Below are 27,804 nucleotides of genomic sequence, written 5' to 3'. Positions count from 1 at the left end.
AAGGTTTTTTAAACAAGTTGTAGTCCTGATGGACGTTTGAATGTTCTCAGAAGTTCTCCAACTCATGAGGAACCAGCTGGATGTGACACAAACCTCATCAAAATAAAAGAAAGTTTGTCCGAAATAACCCAATAATTAATGAAATTCTCATTTTGCTGTTATTTTTAACGTAGTTTCTCCAAATGTTCGGTTTTTAATAAAGCAGACAAAAAAAACTACAAATTTTTTCAGTGACGCGATGACGCCGTTTACGTCCTTACGTTGGGACGCTTCGATGTCGTCACCGCGCCGCTGGTGTTTTGAGGAGAGCAGTTTGTTGTCGTACCGGCGTCTCCCTGTCGACTGGCGGCTCCTTTCAAGCAGTTTTTTCCACTTCGAGCAGCCGGACAGCGCCTCTCCTCCGCCACATGAGCCCACCGGACACCTCGCCGACATTCCCCCGCAGCACGGCGGCCAGTAGCTAGCTCAGCTCCCCGCCGAGCCGGCTGGAAGTCAGGCAGGCTCGCAGCTACTTAGCCGCTAGTTAGCAGCTAGCCGGCTACATCAGGTTGGTACGTTGGAGGCTAGCAGCTAGTTAGCAGCTAGTTAGCATCACCGAGTTGGAGGTAATTCAAGTCTGCTTTCTGTCTCTGAGCAGTAGAAAAACGAACTTCTTAAAGTTTCAGAGAGTAAACTGAAGTAAAAACTGTCCAAGTGGCTTTAACTTTGTCCTGAATTGACTAGATAAGCTGGTTTTTGTTCTATTTTAGCTGAAATAAAACAAAAACAGACAACAAACGGAGGATTTCTGAGTCTGGACTTCTGTATTTAGTTTATTTATTGAGTTTTTAAAGGTTTTATGTAGTATTTTTTAAAGCACTGGCTGCTGAAAACTGTTCAATAACTTCTGTAAATTAATTTCATTTTTTAAACAATGCGATTTTAAAAATTTTATTGATGGTTTATTCCACTAATATTAATATTTAAAGTTGGTGTTTTCAGGATGTCGTCTCCGTTCAGGATCCCCAAGAAGAAGCAGGAAGTGGACTGTAGCTCCGCCCACCAGTCCCCATTGGCCAGCCTCCAGAGCCCTGCCCCTACTCTTAAGGTGGTATCACAGTTGTTTGTATTTTTAAGGTGGTATCACTCTGCTCAACACTTCTCTGTCCCAGTTGTGGGTCCTTTAAGGTGGAATTATTGATCTGAAAACTCTCTCCAAATGTTTTGGGGCTTTTAAGGTGGTATTGTCAAACTGTGAGCATCAGTCTTTATCGCTGTGTCGTTTAAGGTGGTATTGCTCAAGTTGAAGGGTCGCTGTCTGTGACCCTGTCTGCACATCTGTTGGCATCTTTTAGTGGTTAACATGTGGCTCATTTAAGGTGGTATGATGCGCTGGTGGAACTTTAAAGTGGTATACCTGACAGTATAAAGGTAGAATTATTGATTGAGAGTCAGTTAACGTTGCATGAACTTTAAAGTAGTCTGTTTAAATCCCTTAAGGTGGTATTGTGTGACCTGTTGGTCCTATGTGTTAATGTATTTAAGGTGGTATTTTTCTGTGTCCTGCTGTGGACAGGGTTACGGGGGCTGGCCCACCAGAGTCGGTGCTGCCAGAGTGCATGCTGGGAAAGGCGTGTCCTCAGAGAGACGGAAGGCGGTGCAGCGCCCCCTACAGGCTCCATTCAGAGACGAGGTGAAGACGCTGCTGGGACTCGACGGAGGCGGAGCTTCAGCAGGAAGCCGCGGCGGCCAATCAGAGCCGGGACAGAGAGCCGAGTCGTCCTGTTGTTCTGACAGGTGAGAAGTTTGATCCAAATGGAGGACAGAGGTTTAGTTTTATGTCTGATTTATTATCACAGTTTATAATATTTTAATACTAGTAGTTAATGAGTGTTAATGCCGGGTTGTGCTCCAGGTTTTTTTCCCTGTTAAAAGAGTGTTTTCCTGCCACTGTCTCCTTAGGGCTGCTCTGGGGTTCAGGCATATGGGTTTTGGAAAGCATCTCAAGACAATTTGACTGTAATTGGCGCTATATAAATAAAATTGAATTGAATATTTTATTGAGATATTTCTGGATATATATTAGTATCATTCTCTTATTTTATTTTTTCTTTGACTTTTTTCTCAGATATTTTATTTATAGTGGAAAGTTTTTATTGGTAATTCTGATTTGGTTTTTTTTTAATATTCTGTGGTTATTTTACAATTTGTAAATCTGTATTTTAGTTTTTTCTTTTTTATATTTGACACATTTTACGAGATAATTGAATAATTATATTCAGATTTTTTTCATTTTTAAAGATATTTTACTGCTTTTGTCATTTTTTTAAAACAAATTTTATCATTTTTTTCTGAAGTATTTTAATCATACTCTTCAGATTTTAGAATTTTAGTGAATGAACTCATTGATTTGATAATTTTTTTGAGATTTTGCAGCTTTTTTCAGATATTTATTATATTCAGACATGCTAATATTTTTATTTTTATTAAATAATTAATTTTTATTTTATCTTATTATTTATTATTGTTTTAATGCAGGTATTCTGACAGTTACACATTTTTACTTGTGTTTTAGGAGAGATTTTTTTTAAACTTCTGTGTTGTCAGAAACAATACTAATATTGTACTATTTTTTTCATTTTTTTCCTAAATAAATCTTACTAATTTGTTTCCAAGAGGTTCCAGAAATATTTTTACCATATTTTTATATTTGCTTTTTAATACTTTGTCACCTATATATTCATATACATTCTAAACATTTAAAAAAATATTTTCCCTCATATTTTACTGAACTATTGTTTATCTCTGTTAGAGATTTTATTCACTCTATTTCCACATATATTCATATTATTTTTATCAGTTTTCAGCAGCTTTTACTGATATTTTTATTATATTTTTCAGAGATTTTTTTTAGACAATTTGCTAGTTAATTTATTAATTACACTTCTTTTTTTGCAAAATGTTACAAATATTTTAACGATATTTTCAGGTTTAATCAAGACAATTTCTGATAAATTAGTGATATTTTTACAGATTTTATGAATATTTTTCTTGTTTTTGACACTCTTCAGATGTTTAAGAAGAATTAGTACAATATTTGTGGTTTGAATATTTTTTCTGGACTTTAAAAAACTTTGTAGATATTTTTGTTTTTTGTTTTGGATTTTTTGGCATATTTTTTCTGGATTTTTCGTTGAATTAAAAAAAATTCTGATTTTTTTGTTATTTCATTTTGGATATTTTTGGCATGTTTTTTCTGCATTTTTGAAAACTTTTCAAATAATTTTCCTATTTTAGATCTTTTGACATTTTTTGGGATTTTAAATAAGTTTAGAGATATTTTTGTTTTTTTATTTTGAATTTTTTTTGGCATATTATTTCTGGATTTAAAAAAAAAAAACCTTCTAAATAATTTTCTTATTTTATTTTGGATTTTTTTGACATTTTTTGGGGGGATTTAAAAAAAAATGTAGCTGTTTATTTTCAGCTGCACTTCTCGGTCCGTCCACCAGGTGGCGTCCAAAGAGAGCGTCTGACCGCCTGCTGCAGCCTGAACACCACCTGCCTCCACCACAGAAGAAAAAAAGCGTCCTGTCATCAGGTGAGCGTCCTCCCAGCATTGCCGTGGAAACGGGCGACTCTCTGGACTCTCTGGCAGCGCTGCGACCTGAGGGGCATGCTGGGAGTCCAAGTCCTTCACCGCCAGGACTACAACGATGGAGGACAGTGGAGTGCAGCGGAGACAGGAAGGAACAGGTCAGAGCTCACCTTCACAATAAAGGTAGAAATACAGTCAAAAATATTTCACAATAAAGGTAAAAATACTGAGATTACAGCCTGAAAATATTTCACAATAAAGCTAAAAATATTGAGATTATATTTACAAAATATTTCACAATAAAGGTAAAAATACTGAGATTATAGCCCGAAAATATTGCAAAATAAAGCTAAAAATACTGAGATTATAGTTAAAAAATATTTCACAATGAAGCTAAAAATACTGAGATCATAGTTAAAAAAAAATTCACAATGAAGCTAAAAATACTGAGATTATAGTTAAAAAATATTTCACAATAAAGCTAGAAATACTGAGATTATAGCCTGAAAATATTTCACAATAAAGCTAAAAATACTGAGTTTATAGCCGGAAAATATTTCACAATAAAGGCAGAAATACTGAGATGACAGAAAATATTTCACAATAAAGGTAAAAATATCGAGATTGCAGCCTGAAAATATTTAACAATAAAGGTAAAAATACTGAGATTATAGTTAGAAAATATTTCACAATAAAGGCAGAAATACTGAAATTACAGCCTGAAAATATTTCACAATAAAGGTAGAAATTCTGAGATTATAGCCTGAAAATATTTCACAATAAAGCTAAAAATACTGAGATTACAGCCTGAAAATATTTCACAATAAAGGTAGAAATTCTGAGATTATAGCCTGAAAATATTTCACAATAAAGCTAAAAATACTGAGATTATAGCCTGAAAATATTTCACAATAAAACTGAGATTACAGCCTGAAAATATTTCACAATAAAGCTAAAAATACTGATTACAGCCTGAAAATATTTCACAATAAAGGTAAAAAGGAGGCGGAGCCCGGACAGGGGGCGGAGCCTGGACGTGAAGGAGGACATCCGGGAGAAGGAGAGGCAAAGATGGATTGAGTTCAGAGAGAACAACAGATCCACCGTCCTGCATCTGAGACTGAAACCAAAACCCAGTCCGACTCGAAGAAAGCCGAGTCAGACGGAACCCAGTGAGTTTCATGTAGTCCAGTTCTGTCTGACACGTTTCCACAATGTTAATGTACACTTTTTTATACTTTAGTGCATTCATATCCATATTTTTGGTACTTTAGTGCATTCGTATCCATATTTTTCCTACTTTAGTCCAGTAATATCCATATTTTTGGTACTTTAGTCTATTATTATCCATACTTTTCCTACTTTAGTCCATTCATATCCAGGTTTTTTACACTTTAGTACATAATTATCCTCATTTTTGGTAATTTAGTGCGTTAATATCCAGGTGTTTGACACTTTTATGCTTTAATATCCAGATTTTTGACACTTTAGTGTGTTAATATCCATATTTTAGATACTTTGTTGCATAAATATCCATGTTTTTGACTCTTTAGTACATTAGTATCCATGTTTTTCGTCCTTCAGTCCATTAATATCCAAGGTTTTGATGCTGTAGTTTGTTAATATCCATATTTTTGGTACTTTAATCCATTGATATCCATATTTTTGGTACTTTGTTGCATTAATATCCATATTTTTGGTTCTTTGTTGCATTATCGTCCAGGTTTTTGACCCTTTTTCCCTTCAAACTAGTCCTGTTTGTTCCCAGTTGAGGACTGCAGACTGACCCAGTTTGTGTGTCTATTAAGTGTTTGTTGTGTGTTTAAAGTGCGTCATGTTTGTGGGTCAGCAGGCCTGTAAACAACTGGTGTTTACAGCATGTTTCTGGTAATTACAGCAAATTTTCCATCAAATTTAAAGGCCCAGCTCAGTGTGAGAAACAGCAGTGGAATGATGTGGAGCAGTGGCTGGTTTAGCTTCGTAAATGGAGGATTTGCTGTTTTTCTAGGTCTGGAATAATGATAAAGTGAATTATCTGGAGGTTTTCCACTGTTGGTTGGTTTAAAGAGACGCCACTCTAAATGTCTACCGTGAAAAAACATGAAAAGAACTGTTTTTTCCTGTTCTTTGTCTCAAATAAAGGTTTCTCAATCTGCTTTTCCTTCAGTTGTCCTTTCGAGTGAAGAGGAGGATGAAGATGAAGAAACCAGGATGTTACAAAGCAGCAGCCGATTGGACGAATCCTGTAGAGAAAGATCAGACCAGGTGGGACTCACCTGGACAGCAGTCTGCAGTTACTGAGACTTTAGAGTGTTAATATCCAGTTTATTGATCCTTTAGTCCTTTAATATCCAGATTATTGACACTTTAGTCCATTAATATCCAGGTTATTGATCCTTTAGTCCTTTAATATCCAGGTTATTGATCCTTTAATGTGTTAATATCCAGGTTATTGATCCTTTAGTGTGTTAATATCTAGGTTATTGATCCTTTAGTGTGTTAATATCCAGGTTATTGATCCTTTAGTCCTTTAATATCCAGGTTATTGATCCTTTAGTCCTTTAATATCCAGGTTATTGATCCTTTAATGTGTTAATATCCAGGTTATTGATGCTTTAGTCCTTTAATATCCAGGTTATTGATCCTTCAGTCCTTTAATATCCAGGTTATTGATCCTTTAATGTGTTAATATCCAGGTTATTGATCCTTTAGTCCTTTAATATCCAGGTTATTGATCCTTTAGTCCTTTAATATCCAGGTTATTGATACTTTAATGTGTTAATATCCAGGTTATTGATCCTTTAGTCCTTTAATATCCAGGTTATTGATCCTTTAGTGTGTTAATATCCAGGTTATTTATCCTTTAATGTGTTAATATCCAGTTTATTGATCATTTAGTCCTTTAATATCCAGGTTATTGATCCTTTAGTCCTTTAATATCCAGGTTATTGATCCTTTAGTGTTTTAATATCCAGGTTATTTATCCTTTAAAGTGTTAATATCCAGGTTATTGATCCTTTAGTGTGTTAATATCCAGGTTATTGATCCTTTAGTCCAATAATATCCAAGTTATCGATCCTTTAGTGTGTTTATATCCAGGTTATTGATCCTTTAGTCCTTTAATATCCAGGTTATTGATCCTTTAATCCATTAATATCCAGTTTATTGATCCTTTAGTCCTTTATTATCCAGGTTATTGATCCTTTAGTTCTTTAATATCCAGGTTATTGATCCTTTAGTCCATTAATATCAAGGTTATTGATCCTTTAGTGTGTTAATATCCAGGTTATTGATCTTTTAGTGTGTTAATATCCAGATTATTGATACTTTAGTCCATTAATATAAAAGGTTATTGATCCTTTAGTGTGTTGATATCCAGGTTATTGATCTTTTAGTCCTTTAATATCCAGGTTATTGATCCTTTAGTCCTGTAATATCCAGGTTATTGATCCTTTAGTGTGTTAATATCCAGGTTATTTATCCTTTAATGTGTTAATATCCAGGTTATTTATCCTTTAGTGTGTTAATGTCCAGTTTATTGATCATTTAGTCCATTAATATCCAGGTTATTGATCCTTTAGTCCTGTAATATCCAGGTTATTGATCCTTTAGTCCATTAATATCAAGGTTATTGATCCTTTAGTGTGTTAATATCCAGGTTATTGATCTTTTAGTGTGTTAATATCCAGATTATTGATACTTTAGTCCATTAATATCCAGGTTATTGATCCTTTAGTGTGTTGATATCCAGGTTATTGATCTTTTAGTCCTTTAATATCCAGGTTATTGATCCTTTAGTCCTGTAATATCCAGGTTATTGATCCTTTAGTGTGTTAATATCCAGGTTATTTATCCTTTAATGTGTTAATATCCAGGTTATTGATCCTTTAGTGTGTTAATGTCCAGTTTATTGATCATTTAGTCCATTAATATCCAGGTTATTGATCCTTTAGTGTGTTAATATCCAGGTTATTGATCCTTTAGTGTGTTAATATCCAGGTTATTGATCCTTTAGTCCTTTAATATCCAGGTTATTGATCCTTTAGTCCTTTAATATCCAGGTTATTGATACTTTAGTCCTTTAATATCCAGGTTATTGAACCTTTAGTGTGTTAATATCCAGGTTATTGATCCTTTAGTCCTTTAATATCTAGATTATTGAACCTTTAGTGTGTTAATATCCAGGTTATTGATCCTTTAGTCCTTTAATATCCAGGTTATTTATCCTTTAGTGTGTTAATATCCAGGTTATTGATCCTTTAGTGTGTTAATATCCAGGTTATTGATCCTTTAGTCCTTTAATATCCAGGTTATTGAGCCTTTAGTGTGTTAATATCCCGGTTATTGATCCTTTAGTCCTTTAATATCTAGGTTATTGATCCTTTAGTGTGTTAATATCCAGTTTATTGATCATTTAGTCCATTAATATCCAGGTTATTGAGTTATTTTCTCCATATTTCCGTCCCATTGTGTTTTTAAATGTTAAACCGGGGGAATTGTGCTGTTACCAGAATGTTTTTGGCAGCATTTCCATGTTCCCTCAGTGATGAGAACAGAGTGTAACATGGAGAAGCCCTGATAATAATAACAACAGTGTGTTATTGTGTAGAACAAATAGCCGTAAACACAAACACCTCCAGGTCACCCTCCTCCTGTTAGTCCTGTTAGATCCAGGAGGTTTCATTTAGAGTCCACCTGGAGACCAACACATGACCCACAACCAGCACTAACTCTGATCACAGCTCTTTAACTGCCACAACTCTGGTTAATATCCAGGTTATTCACTCTGTTATGCCTTAGGATCCTGGTTTTAGGCACTCAGGTGTGTTGTTACACTGACTTTGTACTGATTTGTGTATTAATATCCAGTTTTTAGACATTTTGTGTGTTAATATCCCAGTTTTGTCCAGTTTTATGTGTTAATATCCTGTTTTTTCAGAGTTTTGTGTGTCTTTGTTGCTGTTTGGTGTTTTGTCTTGACTTATTTTGTGAGTGTGTGTGGTTGTTGTGTCTCTGGTTGCTTTGGTTGTGTTCCTCTTGTGTTTCTTTGCTTTCATTTCTGTCTCTAGTCGACTTTTTGTGTGTCTAACAGCTGGTTGTGTCTCAGTTTGCACTGAATCTGAATCTTTTTGTGTTGTGTTTGCGTCTGTCCCTGGTCTTTGTGTGTGTTTGTACGTGTTTGTGTGTCCTTGTTGTGTGTCTTGGTGTTTGTGTGTCCTTGTTGTGTGTCGTTGCTGTTTAATCAGTCTGACAGGTTGTTAGTTGAGACTTTGTGGATCATTTCCTGGTAAACATCAACATGAACCCTTCGGATGCAGTTTGTGTGTCTGTTGTGTGTTCAGCTACACTTGTGTGTTGTCTGACAGGTGAGTTCACTTGAGGCTCCGCCCTCCTTCCTGCAGCTGCCGTTTGCTTCGCTCCACGCCGGCCTGATGGAGGCCGACACCAACGGGATGATGATGGTGAGTCAACAGTTCACCTGAACAATCCTGAAGTCATTCAAACACTTTCAGCATAAAAGTCCTTCTAGTCTGGGAAATAAGGAGCTTTTATTTTGAAAAGCACAGTTTTTAGTTTGAAAATGTGCACACTGCTGTCCATTAATGTCTAAGTTATTGACACTTTTGTCCATTTATCCATATTGTTGACACTTTTGTCCATTTATATCCATATTATTAACACTTTTATCCATTTATATCCATATAAGCGTGTTAATATCCAGGTTTTATACACATTTGTGCGTTAATATCCATGACAGTTGTTGACTTTGTGGACTTTTCTTTAATGTACTGTATAGATTGAGCCTCTTCTGTCTGTGCTCGTCCTCCAAGTGTGATTTGCACATGTATGTTCCGTTTACGTTACACGCATGTTGGAGTTGGTACAAACACATTTGACTGTGTTCTCTGGCAGCAAACTGATGAAACGATTCTGTCCAGCTTCAACACTTTAGACTGGCTTCCCTTTTTCCTGGTCTACTTCCAGCACACACACACACACACACACACACACACACACACACACACACACACACACACACACACACACACACACACACACACTTCTGTCTGAACGCAGCAATCTGATTGGCTCAGAGCAGCGTGTTCAGCTTTAATGACTCTCGGGTTTTCAGGGTTCCAGGTTTTTTTGGTTTCTTTCATTGTGTGTTTGAACCAACAAGAGCTAAGAAACATCCTCAGTCCTGTCAGTTAAACACCACAATAATAATAATAATAATAATAATAATAATAATAATAATAATAATAATAATAATAATAATAATAATAATAATAATAATAATAATAATAATAAATCATGTTCAGGTGTTCTGTTAAACACCACAATAATAAAATATCATGTTAAACCTGTTTTAATTCTCCTGTTTTCTCCTCAGGTCACTGAACACGCCATCACCATTCCTGTCAAAGGTAACGAATCATCACCAGCGTTAAAGTAAACATCCTGCCAAAAAAGACATTTACAATGAAGCCGTGGTGTGTTTCAAAGGTTTTCTAGACTTTCCTATGATAATATCCAGGGTTTTTTTTTTTTTACACTTTTCTACAGTAATATCCAGAGTGTTTTTTTTAGACTTTTCTATGGTAATATCCAGGTTTTTTTTACAGTCTTGTGTGTTCATATCCAGGTTTAAAGACTTTTCTATGGTAATATCCAGGTTTTTTAGACTTTTTGTGTTAATTTCCGGATTTTTGAGACTTTTGAGTGTTAATTTCCAGATGATTGACACAATCCGTGCTCATTTCTGTGTTCCAGGCGTTGAAGAAGGGGAGGTGACGGTGGTGGCGTCTCAGGTTCGGGGTTATGGTGTTTGGGACGGGGGCGTGGCTCAGGGCGGGGCTCTGCTGGCATCCTGGGAAGGCCCCGCCCCCTCGCTGCTCTTCCTGTGGGTGACGGACGCTCAGGCCAACCTGCTGCAGAAGGAGCTGTTGGCCATCCAGACCTCTTCCGGTAAGACTCTGAAGCTGCTGCAGTCTGATGGTCGATACAGAGTTGTGATCTAAAACATGTTCATTCATTCATGTGGTCTCTCCTGGTTCCTTTTGCTTCCTCCTGGTCCCTCCTGGTTCCTCCTGGTCCTTGCTGGTCTGGTTCCTCCTGGTCTGGTCCCTCCTGGTCTGGTCTCTCCTGGTCTGGTTCCTCCTGGTCCCCGCTCATCTGGTCCCTCCTGGTCTGGTCCCTCCTGGTCTGGTTCCTCCTGGTCTGGTCCCTCCCGGTCTGGTTCCTCCTGGTCTGGTTCCTCCTGGTCTGGTTCCTCCTGGTCCCCGCTCATCTGGTCCCTCCTGGTCTGGTTCCTCCTGGTCTGGTTCCTCCTGGTTCTGGTTCCTCCTGGTTCCTGCAGGTCCTCCCTGCTCCTTTGTTCTGCTGGTGTTGAAGGAGCAGCTGCAGGAGCTTCAGGCGGCCCTGCTGGCCTCCATCCTGGACATGGATCCGTACCAGGAGGGCCGGTCCTGTGGTTCTGGTCCGGCGTCTCCTCTGGACTGGGCTGATGGACTGCTGCTCCTGCACAGCTGCCCTCCTCCTCTGGACCAGCACCTCCTCCGACTGCTGGGACACTCCACCGTCAGAAGGTCCTCTGGTCCTCCGAAGACCTCCGACCCCGAGGTGAGGACCCGGGTCTTCAAGATTAAAGAGTCCTGATGGTTTAAAGACACTAAATAAGCTCTTCTGCTTTCAGAACCGGCTGAGCTGCAGCCTCAGGAACAAGACCAGGACGTCTGCTGAGCTGCCCACCAGGTAGAACCACTAAGACCAGTAGAACCAGTAAGACCAGTAGAACGAGTAACACCGGTAGAATCAGTACCTATGAACCCTGCTCTGGTCTCCAGGCTGATCCAGTATCCTGAAGCTCCCAGTAAAGGACGGATCACGGTGACCAATGAGGATCTGGTCTGTCTGCAGGAAGGAAACTTCCTCAATGATGTCATCATCGACTTCTACCTCAAGTCAGTCACAGTTATTAATCATTGATTATTAATCATTAATATTTCCTTTAGTTACCAGCAGGTGTCTGTTCAGACTGTAGTTGCCGTGGGTTACCACCAGGTGTCTCTGATCTCACTGTAGTTACCATCGGTTACCACCAGGTAGACTGTAGTTGCCGTGGGTTACCACCAGGCGTCTCTGTTCAGACTGTAGTTACTATCGGTTACCACCAGGTTTCTCCTGTCTCAGGTTCCTCTTCCTGGAGGGCGTCGGCGGTTCGGTTCCTGACAGAAGTCACGTCTTCAGCAGCTTCTTCTTCCGCCAGCTGAGTCGACGGCGAGCAGCCAGGGAGGACGACCCGTCCGTCTCGTAAGGATGCCACCTGCAGGTTAACCCAGAGTTCTACAGCTCCAGGCTCAGTGTGTGTTCTGTTTCAGAGACCACCAGGTGAGACACCAGAGGGTCAAGACCTGGACCCGTCACGTGGACATCTTCACCAAAGACTTCCTGTTTGTGCCTGTCAATCAAGAGTAAGTTCAGTCAGCAGCAATCCAGATAAAAATCCAGTTTAAATCAGTGTGAATCCAGATATGAATCCAGTTTAAATCAGCAGCAATCCAGATATCAATCCAGTTTGAATCAGTGTGAATCCAGATATGAATCCAGTTTAAATCAGTGTGAATCCAGATATGAATCCAGTTTAAATCAGTGTGAATCCAGATAAGTTGTTGTGTGTCTTCAGAGCCCACTGGTTCCTGGTTGTGGTTCCGGATTGTGGTTCATATTGTGGTTCCGGATTGTGGTACATGTTGTAGTTCCGGATTGTGGTTCATGTTGTGGTTCCGGATTGTGGTTCATGTTGTGGTTCATGTTGTGGTTCATGTTGTGGTTCTTGTGTGTCTACAGAACCCACTGGTTTCTGGTTGTAGTTCATATTGTGGTTCTTGTTGTGTGTCTCCAGAGCCCACTGGTTCCTGGTTGTCGTTTGTTTTCCTGGACTGCAGGAGAATCGTCATGAGCAGTTCCAGCCGTCAGCAGGTGAACCTGAAGCTGTTTCAGCTTTTACACATTTCATCATGGTTTAGTTTACCCAAATATCCAGTGTCCCAAGTGTCCCCAGCGTCTCCAGTGTCACAAGTGTTCCCAGTGTCCGCAGTGTTCCAAGTGTCCCCAGTGTCCGCAGTCTTCCCAGTGTTTCAAGTGTCCGCAATGTCCGCAGTGTCCCCAGTGTTTCCAGTGTCCCTGTGTCCCCAGTCTTTCCAGTGTCCCCAGTGTCCCCAATGTTTCCAGTGTTCCCTGCGTCTACACTTTCCCCAGTGTTCCCTGCGTCTACACTGTCCCCAGAGTTCCCACTGTCCCCAGTGTTTCCATTGTCCCCAATGTCCCAAGTGTTTCCAGTGTCCTCGTGTTCCCAGTTTCCACACTGTCTCCAGTGTCCCTAGTGTTCCCAGTGTCCCCAATGTCCCAAGGATTTCCAGTGTCCCCGTGTCCCCAGTGTTCCCAGTTTCCACAGTGTCCCTAGTGTTCCCAGTGTTTCCAGTGTCCCCAGTGTTTCCAGTGTTCCCAGTGTCCACACTGTCCCCAGTGTTTTCAGTGTCCCCAGTGTCCACAGTGTCCCCAATGTCACCAGTGTTTCCAGTGTCCCCAGTGTTTCCAGTGTCCCTGTGTCCCCAGTGTTCCCAGTTTCCACACTGTCCCCAGTGTCCTTAGTGTTTCCAGTGTTCCCAGTGTCCCCGGTGTTTCTAGTGTCCCCAGTGTTCACACTGTCCCCAGTGTTTCCAGTGTCCCCACTGTCTCCAGTGTTTCTCGTGTCCCCAGTGTTTCCAGTGTCCCCACTGTCTCCAGCGTCTACACTGTCCCCAGTGTTCCCAGTGTTCACACTGTCCGCAGTGTCCCCAGTGTCCCTACTGTCTCCAGTGTTTTCCATGTCCCCAGTGTCCCCAGTTTCCCCAGTGTTCCCAGTGTGCACACTGTCCCCAGTGTTCCCAGTGTCCCCAGTGTCCCCAGTCTTTCCAGTGTCCCCACTGTTTCCAGTGTCCCTACTGTCTCCAGTGTTTCCCGTGTCCCCAGTGTTCCCGTGTCCTCAGTGTTCCCAGTACCCACACTGTCCCCAGTGTTTTCAGTGTTCCCAGTGTCCCCAGTGTCCCCAGAATCACCAATGTCCTCAGTGTTCCCAGTGTCTCCAGTATTCCCAGTGTCCCCAATGCCCCCACTGTCCCTAGTGTCCTCACTGTCCCCAGTCTTTTCAGTGTCCCCACTGTCCCCAGAATCACCAATGTCCTCAGTGTTCCCAGTGTCTCCAGTATTCCCAGTCTCCCCAATGTCCCCACTGTCCGTAGTGTCCCCATTGTCCCCAGTGTTTCCAGTGTTCCCAGTGTCTCCACTGTTCCCAGTGTCCCCACTGTCCCCAGTTTTTCCAGTGTCCCCAATGTCCCCACTGCCCCCAGTGTTTCCAGTATCCCCAGTGTCCCCACTGTCCCCAGAATCACTAATGTCCGCAGTGTTCCCAGTGTTTCCACTATTCCCAGTGTCCCCAATGTCCCCACTGTCCCTAGTGTCCCCAGTGTCCCAGTGTTTCCAGTGTTCCCAGTGTCTCCACTGTTCCCAGTGTCCCCACTGTCCCCAGTTTTTCCAGTGTCCCCACTGACCACAGTGTTTCCAGTGTTCCCAGCGTCCCCACTGTCCCCAGAATCACCAGTGTCCTCAGTGTTCCCACTGTCTCCAGTATTCCCACTGTCCCCAGTGTCCCCCCTGTCCCCGGTGTTCCCACTGTCCCCAGTGTCCCCAGTGTCCCCAGTGTCCCCAGTGTCTCCACTGCTCCCAGTGTTCCCAGTAACTGGTCCTTCATGGTGTTTCTTTATTCCAGTTGCATCAGAACGACCTGCAGGAAAACTGAACCTGAGATCCAGTCAGCCTCCGGTAAATAAACTGACTGATACTCAGTAATACTCTGAATATGCTGGAAACGTGAAAGTACCGAGAAAATCTATAAATACACTGTATAAACACACTATAAGTATATAAAAATACAGTATACATACACTGTAAATATATAAAAACATAGTATAAATACACACTAAATATATAGACAGTATAAATACACCATAAATATATAAAGACACAGTATAAGTACACTATAAATATATAAAAACACACTATAAATACACTATAAATATATAAAAACAAAGTATAAATACACTATAAATATATAAAAACAAAGTATAAATACACTATAAATATATAAAAACAGTATAAATACACTATAAATATATCAAAGCACTGTAAGTGTAGTTGTTGTTGTTTTCTGATCGGTCGTTGTTGTTGTTTTCTTCTTATGACTGGTTGTTTATCTCCAGGACTGCAGTCTTCAGGGTTGCCAGAAGGACTTAGTGTTACAGAGGTTGGTTTCTCTCTGTCTTATTGTTCTTGTTTTATTATTTTTACAGTTTTTCTGTCTGTCTGCAGCTTCTCTGATGCTTCTGTTGGTTTTTCTGTCGATGTTTTTATAGTTTTTATTTCACTCTGAACCGTTTCGTTATAATAAATCTAACTGTTTCCATCCTTGTGATTTTCTTTTTGTCTTTATTGTGAAACTTTTGGAGATTTATTCTGGATGTTTTGTGTTTTATGTTTTTACTTTTGGTTTTAATGTGTAAAATTCATAATATTTGGTTGAGAAAACTTTTCAGTTTGTGTTTTCCTGTTTTCTCTGTCATTGCTGTCCTCTGGTTTCTGTCCTCAGATTGTTGTCCTCTGGTTGTTGTTGTCCTCTGATTGTCCTCTAATTGTCCTCTGATTATTGTTCATCTCTGATTATTGTTGTCCTCTGATTGTTGTCCTCTGATTATTGTTGTCCTCTCATTGTCGTCCTCTGGTTGTCGTCCTCTGGTTACTGTCCTCTGATTGTTGTCCTCTGATTATTGTTGTCCTCTCATTGTCGTCCTCTGGTTGTCGTCCTCTGGTTACTGTCCTCTGATTGTCGTCCTCTGATTGTTGTCCTCTGGTTACTGTCCTCTGATTGTCATCCCCTGATTGTCGTCCTCTAATTGTTGTCTTCTGATTGTCGTCCTCTGATTGTTGTCCTCTAATTATTGTCTTCTGATTGTCGTCTTCTGGTTGTCCTCTGATTGTTTGCAGGCCGTGTATTCTGGTCATGGACTCTCTGAAGTTGTCATGTCATGAGAACGTCTGTCGGCTCCTCAGAGAGTGAGTTTATCCTCAAATAACTCTTCAGTTTATTAAACGCATGAGAAATATTCAGAAACTACATAAAAATATCACAAATACATTAAAACTATGTCAGTACAGTGTCGGAAATGTTGAGAAAATATCCCAATAATGAGTAAAATGTCAATTTTATTTTTAAAAAATACAGAAAATTAAAACTAAATAGTAAAATGATGAAATATAGATAAATTATTTCAAAAATTCTAATAAAATGTCAGAAAATACTGGATTTTAATTGATAAAAGTGAAGAGAAATGTTAAACTGTTAGAAGTCATGAAGATGGAGGACTTCTGGCCTGACCCCATCATGGCAGCAGCATAAAATCAGAGCTCCCAACACTGAGATTAAAACCGTCCCATAAACCTATCAGTTTTAGTGTGAAAGTGAGGGCAATGATTAAGACCAGAGGAAAAAGCTGATTAAAAACGCAGTTTTGGATCTCGAGCAATATAACGAGCCAGCTAAGCTAACAGGTGAGTTAGCCGAACTAGCGGACAAGCTAACTGAGTCAACAGGTGATTGCCTGAGTGAAAGCCAAGCTAGCAACGCAACCGAGCCAAGAAGCAGAAGAAACACAACAACCGGCTAAAAACATGGCAGACCTGGAAACAATCTTACATGAGATACGAGAGTTCCATCACGAGAACTTTGAAAACCTGAAAGAAATCAAAGACGATATCAGGAAGACAAACAACAGGATAGATGAAGCTGAAAAGTGGATCGTGGAAACAGAGCAGCGTATTCAGAATCTGGAGGAAACCACTCTGGAGCTCATGGAGCTGCAGAAGCAGGTCCAGACCAGAATGATGGACTTGGAGGGCCGTGTGAGGAGGGAGAACGTCCGGATCCACGGGGTCAAGGAAGGAGCAGAGGGAAACGCTCAGTCGATGACCACTGTTGTTGAAAACCTCCTCAGGGAGAAGTTGGATTTACCCCCATCATTTGAGCTGAAGCTTGAAAGAGCCCACCGGGTTCTAGTCTCCAAAGAATCCCCACCTAGATCCAGACCTGGTCTGCGAATTAGCTGTTAGCTATTGACCTATGAACATGGCATTGGTTATTGTAACAATGCTTCTTGTTCTGTCCCTATTAAATAAACGTAGAAATAAATAACTGTGATGAACCTACAAAGTAAAGAAGAACTTATAAGTAAAGAAGAACTGATCAAGATAGCGTGGCAGAAAAAGGGCTTCATGTACGAGGAGAGAAAGGTGTTTCTAGACCACGATTATGCACCAGAGATTTTGAGAAAACGCAAAGAATACATGGAGGCGAAGAAGGTACTAAGAGAAAAGAATATACGCTTTCAGACGCTGTTTCCAGCGAAACTCCGGGTCTTTTACGAGGGAGAGATGCGCCTCTACAACACAGCGGAGGAGGGAATGAAGGACATGGTGGCCCCAGGGCTCCAGGTGGACGTCCTGAAACCAGCAGAGGACTGGACAGATGAAACCAGCAGAGGACTGGACAGATGAAACCAGCAGAGGGCTGGACAGATGAAACCAGCGGAAACCAGCAGAGGACTGGACAGATGAAACTAGCAGAGGACTGGACAGATGAAACCAGCAGAGGACTGGACAGATGAAACCAGCGGAAACCAGCAGAGGACTGGACAGGTGAAACTAGCGGAGGACTGGACAGATGAAACCAGCAGAGGACTGGACAGATGAAAACAGCAGAGGACTGGACAGATGAAACCAGTGGAAACCAGCAGAGGACTGGACAGATGAAACCAGCGGAAACCAGCAGAGGACTGGACAGATGAAACTAGCAGAGGACTGGACAGATGAAACCAGCGGAAACTAGCAGAGGACTGGACAGATGAAACTAGCAGAGGACTGGACAGATGAAACCAGCAGAGGACTGGACAGATGAAACCAGCGGAAACCAGCAGAGGACTGGACAGATGAAACCAGCGGAAACCAGCAGAGGACTGGACAGATGAAACTAGCAGAGGACTGGACAGATGAAACCAGCAGAGGACTGGACAGGTGAAACTAGCAGAGGACTGGACAGATGAAACCAGCGGAGGACTGGACAGATGAAACCAGCAGAGGACTGGACAGATGAAACCAGTGGAAACCAGCAGAGGACTGGACAGATGAAACCAGCGGAAACCGGCAGAGGACTGGACAGATGAAACTAGCAGAGGACTGGACAGATGAAACCAGCAGAGGACTGGACAGATGAAACCAGCGGAAACCAGCAGAGGACTGGACAGATGAAACTAGCAGAGGACTGGACAGATGAAACTAGCAGAGGACTGGACAGATGAAACCAGCAGAGGACTGGACAGATGAAACCAGCGGAAACCAGCAGAGGACTGGACAGATGAAACCAGCGGAAACCACCAGAGGACTGGACAGATGAAACTAGCAGAGGACTGGACAGATGAAACCAGCAGAGGACTGGACAGATGAAACCAGCAGAGGACTGGACAGATGAAACCAGCAGAGGACTGGACAGATGAAACCAGCAGAGGACTGGACAGATGAAACCAGCAGAGGACTGGACAGATGAAACCAGCGGAAACCAGCAGAGGACTGGACAGATGAAACCAGCGGAAACCAGCAGAGGACTGGACAGATGAAACTAGCAGAGGACTGGACAGATGAAACTAGCAGAGGACTGGACAGATGAAACCAGCAGAGGACTGGACAGATGAAACCAGCGGAAACCAGCAGAGGACTGGACAGATGAAACCAGCGGAAACCGGCAGAGGACTGGACAGATGAAACTAGCAGAGGAGTGGACAGATGAAACCAGCAGAGGACTGGACAGATGAAACCAGCGGAAACCAGCAGAGGACTGGACAGATGAAACTAGCAGAGGACTGGACAGATGAAACTAGCAGAGGACTGGACAGATGAAACTAGCAGAGGACCGGACAGATGAAACCAGCAGAGGACTGGACAGATGAAACCAGCGGAAACCAGCAGAGGACTGGACAGATGAAACCAGCGGAAACCAGCAGAGGACTGGACAGATGAAACCAGCGGAAACCAGCAGAGGACTGGACAGATGAAACCAGCGGAAACCAGCAGAGGACTGGACAGATGAAACCAGCGGAAACCAGCAGAGGACTGGACAGATGAAACCAGCGGAAACCAGCAGAGGACTGGACAGATGAAACCAGCGGAAACCACCAGAGGACTGGACAGATGAAACTAGCAGAGGACTGGACAGATGAAACCAGCAGAGGACTGGACAGATGAAACCAGCAGAGGACTGGACAGATGAAACCAGCAGAGGACTGGACAGATGAAACCAGCAGAGGACTGGACAGATGAAACCAGCAGAGGACTGGACAGATGAAACCAGCGGAAACCAGCAGAGGACTGGACAGATGAAACCAGCGGAAACCAGCAGAGGACTGGACAGATGAAACTAGCAGAGGACTGGACAGATGAAACTAGCAGAGGACTGGACAGATGAAACCAGCAGAGGACTGGACAGATGAAACCAGCGGAAACCAGCAGAGGACTGGACAGATGAAACCAGCGGAAACCGGCAGAGGACTGGACAGATGAAACTAGCAGAGGAGTGGACAGATGAAACCAGCAGAGGACTGGACAGATGAAACCAGCGGAAACCAGCAGAGGACTGGACAGATGAAACTAGCAGAGGACTGGACAGATGAAACTAGCAGAGGACCGGACAGATGAAACCAGCAGAGGACTGGACAGATGAAACCAGCGGAAACCAGCAGAGGACTGGACAGATGAAACCAGCGGAAACCAGCAGAGGACTGGACAGATGAAACCAGCGGAAACCAGCAGAGGACTGGACAGATGAAACTAGCAGAGGACTGGACAGATGAAACTAGCAGAGGACTGGACAGATGAAACCAGCAGAGGACTGGACAGATGAAACCAGCGGAAACCAGCAGAGGACTGGACAGATGAAACTAGCAGAGGACTGGACAGGTGAAACCAGCAGAGGACTGGACAGATGAAACCAGCGGAAACCAGCAGAGGACTGGACAGATGAAACCGGCAGAGGACTGGACAGATGAAACCAGCGGAGGACTGGACAGATGAAACCAGCAGAGGACTGGACAGATGAAACCAGCGGAAACCAGCAGAGGACTGGACAGATGAAACTAGCAGAGGACTGGACAGATGAAACCAGCGGAAACCAGCAGAGGACTGGACAGATGAAACCAGCAGAGGACTGGACAGATGAAACCGGCGGAGGACTGGACAGAGCACATCAAGTGGCTAACGTGGACAACCAGCCGTTCGAAGAATGTTAACCGGACAATGGAGACGCAGCAGAGGTACCAACAGAAACTACAAGCCTTCAGGAGAAACTGGGATAACTGATGAAATACAACATCCTAAGGTGAAGATTAGGCTGTTTCCAGGAAATATCCCAGGTCTGTTAGGATAACTGAGGTGAGAAACATGGAACTTTATCTTTTCAAGATGGTAGTGATTTATTCAGGTTTTGGTTGAAAATCTTTTCCTCATAAATTCCAGGAGTCGGGGCAGCACTTACGGCTGTTGTGGACTTTATTAGTGAGGACCCCCTAACCCTCAGGAGCAGAGGGCGTCCCTCAGACTGAACATCAGAGATCAGAGAAGGTCAATAATCAGACCTCAATGAAGGAAGTTCGTTTAGTATCTTGTTCTTTGTTAAACTTCTGTTATACGGCGTTTAAAGTTCACTGTTTCTGTAGCAAAATGGTTAAACATGAAAGGGAGGAGAGAGACACAAAGCAGGGGAACAGAGAACAATGACAACACCCACAACCTGCAGTAAAGTAGCCTCATATAATGTAAATGGTGACCTCAACCCAACCAAAAGGATAGGATGAAAAAGTAAGGAGTAGAGGTGATATTGTTGCAGCAGACCCACCTGATGGAGGAGGAACATGCAAAGCTTAAGAGGAATGATTATAACCAAATCTTCTCAGCCTCCTACAGATCAGGACACCAGAGAGGGGTGGAAATTCTAATTTCAGGGAGGATTTCATTTGAAAAAATATCTGTTACAGGGGACAAAGAGGGAAGGTTTATCATGGTTCAGGGGAAACTAGAGGGAGAGGTGGTGACTCTTCTTAGTATCTATACTTCTCCAGGCTCTGATTGGAGATTTTATAGCCAGATGTTGGCCCTGATGACGTCAGAGGGACTTCTGATTACTGGAGGTGATCTGAACCACAGACTGAACTCACAGCTAGACTCCTCAGCAGGTGGAATACAGAACAGTTCAATAAGTAAAAAAATTAAAGATCTGACGTCTGAACTGGGAATTGTAGCTGTATGGAGGGATCTGAATCCCATGAGTAAGAATTCTACTTATTACTCGTCACCACATAACATGTACTCGAGGACTGATTATTTCTTTATGTATAATAAAGATATGTGTAGGGTAGAAAAATGTGATATAGGAGTAATGGATTTATCAGACCACTGCCCCCTGTATTTAACACTACATCTGGTGAGCGAGAAAACAACAATCTGGAGATTAAATTCAAATATATTAAAAGGACACATGAAAGAAGAAATAGTGAAGGAACTTGAGACGTACATAGAGGATAAGGATGATGGTGCTGTGGGATGCATGTCAGGCTGTAATGGGAGGGAAGATAAAAGCCAGAACAGCATATTTAGAAAAGGTAAAACACTTCAAACCTGAAACACTAAGATCAGACCTAAAAAAGCTAGAAAGTGAGCATGAGGACAGACTGAAAGGGCACATAAATCAGGAAATTAAAAAAAGAGAGCAGCGATAAATGAGATCCAAAAACATCTACTGTTCACAAAACAAAGATATTATGAAGCTGGGGGTAAATCAACTAAACTGTTGGCATATAAATGAAAAAAACAGCAGGCAAAAAACAATATTTACAAAGTAAGGGACCCACATACAGGAACAACAGTGAACAAAACAAGAAATTCAAAAGTGGTTTGAAGCTTACTATAAAAATCTATATGCTCAACCTAAGGCTTGTAATAAACCCCACATGGAAGAGCTTTTAGACAATTTAAATTTACCACGAACCACAGAAGATCACAATGAGGCTCAGACTGATGAACTTACAGATGAGGAAATAAATAAAACAATCTCTAAACTTACTCCCTGGAGAACCTGCCGCCGCCGCTGCTGGAGGAAATCCTGGAGGAAACACTGAGCATTACAGACAGAGTGGACGTGGTAAAATGAATGTGCTACCAAGGCTTCTGTACCTGTTACACAGTCTACCGGTGGAGGAAACACAACATGAATTCAGGGAATGGAATAAAATAATCTCTAGATAGACCTGAGGATCAAGTACAGAACGCTGCACTTACCTAAAAACAAAAGAGGGCTAACACTTCCTCACCTGAAGAGCTATTATCAAGCTGCACAAATCAGAATATTGTATACAACCCTTCCTACTCAGCCAGATGTAGAGAAACTGAGGCCAGAACAACAGATGGAGTTCCTATACAGGCTGTAATAGGGGACAGTGACTTGAGAAAACATGTTGGAGAAGGAATAAACCCATGCTTGGATGTATCATTGAAGATTTGGTTTGAATTAATAGTGAAAAATTACTTGAGAATACAAAGTAGACTGTTAACATGGATCCGTATGATTCCAAATTCATACCAAATAGATCAGATAAGAGTTTAAAAAACTGGAACAGGGGACCTGCGATACTCTGGGAACTTTTAAGAAACAAGGAGATTAAAAGTTTTCAGGAGATAAAAGACCAATATAGTCTAAAGAACCTGGATCAGTACAGGTACGTACAATTAAGGCATTATCTAGAACAAACAATGAGGGGAACCATGGGGGGAACCACTGGGGGGAACCACTGAGGGTAGCCATGAGGGTAACCATGGGGGGAACCACTGGGGGGAACCATGGGGGGAACCATGGGGGGAACCACTGGGGGGAACCATGGGGGGAACCATGGGGGGAACCACTGGGGGGAACCATGGGGGGAACCACTGGGGGGAACCACTCGGGGGAACCACTGGGGGGAACCACTGGGGGGAACCATGGGGGGAAGGGGTCAGAACTCATTAAGATGTTTACTTCAGCAGATGAATCAAATCTGGGGAATAAACTGATTTCAAAATGATATAAGGCATTGGAAGACCTAAGTCCTCAGTATGAGGGCAGAGTGTTGGAGATGATGTGGAGCTGATAAAGCGGATCATTTCCATGTTTTGGATAAAATACTGAAGGTAGATCTTCCATGTACATTGGAGGTTCTATATCTGGGGAAACTGGATGGAAATTTGACTAGATTTGGGGACAGACATATTTATGGAATAATGCTGATTGCAAACTATTACAACTCTGCTCTGAAGCTGCAACAAGACAGAGAGACAACAACAGGGTGGTGACTAAAAAAAAGGCTTTATTGTAATGCAAAACCAAACCAGCAAGGTGCACTGAAGACTATAAACCAAACCCAAACCAGGCTGCTGGAGCTCCAGAAGGAAGCAGCTCCTGTCAGAGAGAGACAGACGCTGGAAGTGAAGGAGGTTTGATGCAGTTTGAGCCACTTGATCCCAGCAGGTGTGGCTCAATCAGCTGACGACCCTCAGCTCCTGAACAGGAACACCTGGTGTCCAGGTGGAGGGTCGTCACAGCAAAAAAGCAGTCGCCAGAGAATGGGTGAAGAGTGAGGCCCCTAAGGCTGAGGTAATACACAATATTTATGTGATGGAAAAGCTAACTTTCTCTATGAGACCGGAGGTGGAAAGATTTGAAAGAATTTGGGAAAACTGGACAGAAAACATAAAACCGATCAGGTCTGCTTTTATCTGAGATGTACGTAGTGGGAAAAAACAGTTCATAGCTACAGAAGTTGGTAGGTTTGTTCTTGTTTGTTTATTTATTTATTTACTTTATTTTACTATGTTCACTGCACTGGTACCATAATTTGTGTATTTGGAAAGGAACAGTCATTCTTTGATTCGATTTAAAGTAAAAGAACGAGGAGGGCTTTACCTTTTTGTTTTTCATTTATATTTTCTTTTGTTTTTTGAATATCATGTTTAATTTAAAGACATTGCATTTGGAGGAGTGAGGGGGAGAAAAAAGGAAAAAACTCAGCCATTATGTACCAGCTGTATGTTTAATGTATTTTATAATGTTCAATAAAAAGAAAATAAAAAATCATGAAAATATCAGAAACAATGTTTCATAAAATGTGTCAAAATGTAAAATAAAAACAGTAAAATATCAAAGAATTTTATTCTTTAAAAAATACTGAAAACATAAAACTCAACAGTAAAATGTATGAAATTAATCAGATATGAATTAATTGTAATAAAATCAATAAAACAAGGAAAATGTCAGAAAATTCTAATAAAAATATGAATGAAATTTAAAAAAAACAAATATTAAGAAATGTAACTGATAAAAATCCTTCTAAAGTTTTAATAGAATTATGAAAAATATTAATAAAATATAGCAAAAATAGAAATGATCTAAACCTGTCGTGAACGTCATTGAAAATCTAAAAATATTTATATCTATAATATAAATATTTGTACATATTAATATTTAAATAATATAAATTAATATTTTGTTAAATATTGTATTTAATAAACATTAATAAATAATATTTTTGAATATTAATATTTAAATAATATGAATAAAAACAATTTTTATATATTTAAAATCTTAATAAAATGTCAAAAAAATCTCAACAATAAAACTAATAAAACCTCGTCAGACGTTTGTTCTGTGTTCTTGTTATTGATCATAGAGTTATTGATTGTTATTGATTATTATTGGTTATTGATCAGAGAGTTATTGATTGTTATTGATTAGCTACCTGCAGGTGGAGTGGGACGTCCGCAGGAAGTCTCCTCGTGTGTTTTCCTGCGACCGCATGAGGAGCTGCAGCTGCAGAGTTCCTCAGCAGGACAACAGCAGTGACTGTGGAGTTTACCTGCTGCAGTACGTGGAGAGCTTCCTGCAGGTAGGACGCACCTGGACTGGTGATGTCATCAGCAACAGATAACTAAATAACAACAATGCAGGGAAAATATTCCCAACCGTTTAAAGAATATTTAGAAAATTATTAAAATGTCAGAAAAACGTAAATGTACATTTTCAGGGACATTTTTGATATTTTATTTTTAAAATTTCTATATATTTCTATATAAATAAAATATAAAAATATGCATGAAATATCAAAATTACTCTCAAAAAATGGAACCACTTCAAGCTTTCAGGGAATCCTTCATTAAATATGAGTCTTTCTGAAAAATGAACAAAAATATCAAAAAAATGTAAATAACAAATACTCAAAAAATATGATTTAATATCACATTTTCTTTTTTTTACACCTTTTATTAAAATATCAGAAAATGCATTTTTAAAATTAGATTTAATATTTTAAATAACAACAACACAGAAAAAATATAAAAGTTTTTAGAAAATATTTACAAAATTATTAACATATTAGAAAAATATAAATATTCAGGGACATTTTTATTTTTTTTATTTTTTAGAATATCTGGAAAATGTGTAAATTATCTAAAAAAATTAACCACATATATAATTAAAATATCAGAAAAAAATGTCCAAAAATAGGAAAAAAACTCAAAAAATGATTAAATATCACATTTTCTTTCTTTTTAAAAATTGTACATCTATTTTTAATATATCTGAAATATCCCCCAAAATAAAATATGTAATAGATAATAATAATAATAATAATTATAATAATAATAATAATAATAATAATAGTAGTAGTAGCAGTAGTAGTAGTAATAATAAATATGTAAATGAAATATGTAAAATATCGGAATTACTATTTTTTTGTCAGATATTTTTTATTATTAAAATATCAGGAATATGTTGAGAGTTTTTGGACAAATTTAATTTATTATTGGAATTTCTGAAAAATGTCTATAAAATATAATTAAAATCTCAAATATTTATTAAACATTTTCCAGATATTTTGTTATTTAAATATTAGAATATATATTTTAAAAAATAAATACATGTTTTAAATACAATTACCAGATATTTTATTTTCAGGTTTTCAGGGACATTTTTGGTATTTTATTGACATCTTTCATTTATTTCTAGAATAAAATCTAAATAATTATTATTATTATTTTTTTTTTTTTTTTTTAATTTAACCTTTATTTAACCAGGAGAGATCCCATTGAGATTAAAAACCTCTTTTTCAAGGGAGTCCTGGCCAAGATAGGCAGCAGCAAACACAAAACACAGTTATGAATTTACACAGTTATAACATGATTAAAATACCAAAAAGAAATTTAAAAAATTAAAAATAAAAAAATAAAAAATAATACAATAATAAGTTTACAAGCAAGTTATAAAAAACACGTGCAAGCTATGGAAATGGCCTCAAGAACTCGCAGTTTTGATTTAAAGGCACTCAAAGACACTAACTCAGTTAATTTGAAGTCTATGTGATAAATGCTCAGAAATATAACTAAAATGTCAGTTTGTTTTTTTAGATGAATGTCAAATATAAATAAAATATCAGAAACTATATGAAATATTAAAAATACTATGATGTGTTTATTTTTATATTTTTTGGACATTTTCATTTATTAGAATTTCAGAAAATAATGTTGAAATTTGACAAAAATATTATAATTTTTTATGACTTTTAATATTTAATTAAATATTAAACCAGCAGAATAATTTCATTTAAACATCTAAAACTTAATTAAAATAATTCATTTTAAAATATTTAATATTTTCCCTCGTTAACTATGATCATTAATTAGTTAAATGTAGAGTTTAAATGAAAAAAATCCTGCAGCTAAACGGAGCTCTCTGATTGGCCCAGAACCCCGTGGTGGACTTTGACCTCCCGCTGCGATTGTACGGCTGGTTTCCGCGGCAGCGAGTGCGACAGAAACGCCATGAGATCCGGAGTCTGATCCTGAAGCTGCACCAGAACCAGAACAGGGTCAGAACCAACCCACCATAGACATTCTACTTCCTGTTTTATAAAATAAAAGTATTTATTTTAACGCCGCGACTCCGACTCTTATTCTGAAGGAACTCAGTGTCTCAGTGTGTGTACAGTCCCTGTAGCTGATCAACTGAAATCAGAAATGGCTCATACGAATGGCTAAGCCCTCTAGACTAGTTTTATCATGTAATTAGGCTTGAAAGGTCAGATTTTGCTCAGACAAAAGTCTTGTCACATACAAAAATAATGTAGAAATTATACATATCCTTTATTTCGATTACACAAATATGCTACAAAAACATCAGAACATAAAGTCACGGTGTCTTGCAAAAAAGAATATGTATGACTCCCATGAGTTGCTGTCTTGTTATTTAAGGACAGGTCTCTCTTCAGAATGAGACGCAGTGTCTCAATGGGATTATCTGTATAAATAAAGGTTAAATAAAAAAATGAGCTTGGAGGACTGCATCCGTACGTCTCACCAATGACCTTATTGATGAAGTTATCTGGAATGCAGGAGCTCCAGAGTTCATCAAGATTCTTGGGTTTCATCTTCCAAGCCTCCTCCTCCATCTTACCCCAGACATGCTCAGTAACGTTCATGTCAGGTGACTGGACCAACCAATCTTGGAGCTCCTGGATCTTCTTTGCTTTGAGGAACTTCTATGTGGAGGCTGAAGTATGAGGAGCACCATCCTGCTGCAGGATTTGCCCTCCCTTGTAGTTTGGGATGTAATGGGCAGCAGGAACTTCTTGATCCTTCAGGCTGTAGATGTTTCCATCCACTCTGCAGATCTCTCCTCCACCCCATACTGGATGGAACAACAAACCAGGATTCTTCCTCCACCAAACTTGACTGCTTTCTTGGTGGATCTTGGGTCCATGCAGGTTCCAACAGGTCTTCTGCAGTATTTGCGTCGATTGGGATGCAGTTCAGTGGATGATTCATCAGAAAAAAGGGTTTCTGGTGACCAGTTCACGTGTAGCTCTGCTGCAGGTGAAGAGGGGCTGGACCTGGACCATCGAAGCAACAAACGGTCTTCTCTAACGGGGTCTGCCTGACCTGGGATTGTCATGAACGTCACCAGTTTCTTCAGATCTTTGTCTTATCTTCTCCACTTGACGTTTGGATGCATT

The 27,804-nt window shown here is 40.0% G+C and overlaps 1 protein-coding gene across 1 annotated transcript; it reads left to right on the top strand.

The window, feature by feature from the left end:
* The first annotated feature begins 279 nt into the window (after positions 1 to 279).
* senp7b (SUMO specific peptidase 7b) lies at positions 280 to 26,725 on the top strand. The gene is made up of 20 exons (XM_055008296.1): positions 280 to 547; positions 982 to 1,087; positions 1,556 to 1,776; positions 3,492 to 3,735; positions 4,572 to 4,749; positions 5,745 to 5,842; positions 8,944 to 9,039; positions 9,972 to 10,005; positions 10,352 to 10,546; positions 10,938 to 11,200; positions 11,274 to 11,332; positions 11,425 to 11,541; positions 11,771 to 11,890; positions 11,959 to 12,051; positions 12,483 to 12,559; positions 14,388 to 14,440; positions 14,878 to 14,921; positions 15,659 to 15,727; positions 24,534 to 24,684; positions 26,539 to 26,725. The coding sequence occupies exons 2-20, from the start codon at positions 983 to 985 to the stop codon at positions 26,680 to 26,682; spliced, it is 2,361 nt and encodes a 786-aa protein (XP_054864271.1). The 5' UTR covers positions 280 to 547; position 982; the 3' UTR covers positions 26,683 to 26,725.
* Positions 26,726 to 27,804: the final 1,079 nt, after the last annotated feature.

Source organism: Amphiprion ocellaris, chromosome 24 (genome assembly GCF_022539595.1).
Source record: "Amphiprion ocellaris isolate individual 3 ecotype Okinawa chromosome 24, ASM2253959v1, whole genome shotgun sequence".
In the NCBI taxonomy this organism is placed as follows: Eukaryota; Metazoa; Chordata; class Actinopteri; family Pomacentridae; genus Amphiprion; species Amphiprion ocellaris.
The sequence above is the reverse complement of the archived record's forward strand: the minus strand, read 5'-3'. Positions and strand labels throughout refer to the sequence as shown.

What these genes read in the sequence shown, in the direction of transcription:
- senp7b (XM_055008296.1), top strand. Translation starts at nt 983, where the DNA reads ATGTCGTCTCCGTTCAGGATCCCCAAGAAGAAGCAGGAAGTGGACTGT. An exon ending in CATCACCATTCCTGTCAAAG is followed by an intron (nt 10,006 to 10,351) that starts GTAACGAATCAT and finishes TCTGTGTTCCAG; the next exon opens with GCGTTGAAGAAGGGGAGGTG. An exon ending in TTTGTGCCTGTCAATCAAGA is followed by an intron (nt 12,052 to 12,482) that starts GTAAGTTCAGTC and finishes GTGTGTCTCCAG; the next exon opens with AGCCCACTGGTTCCTGGTTG.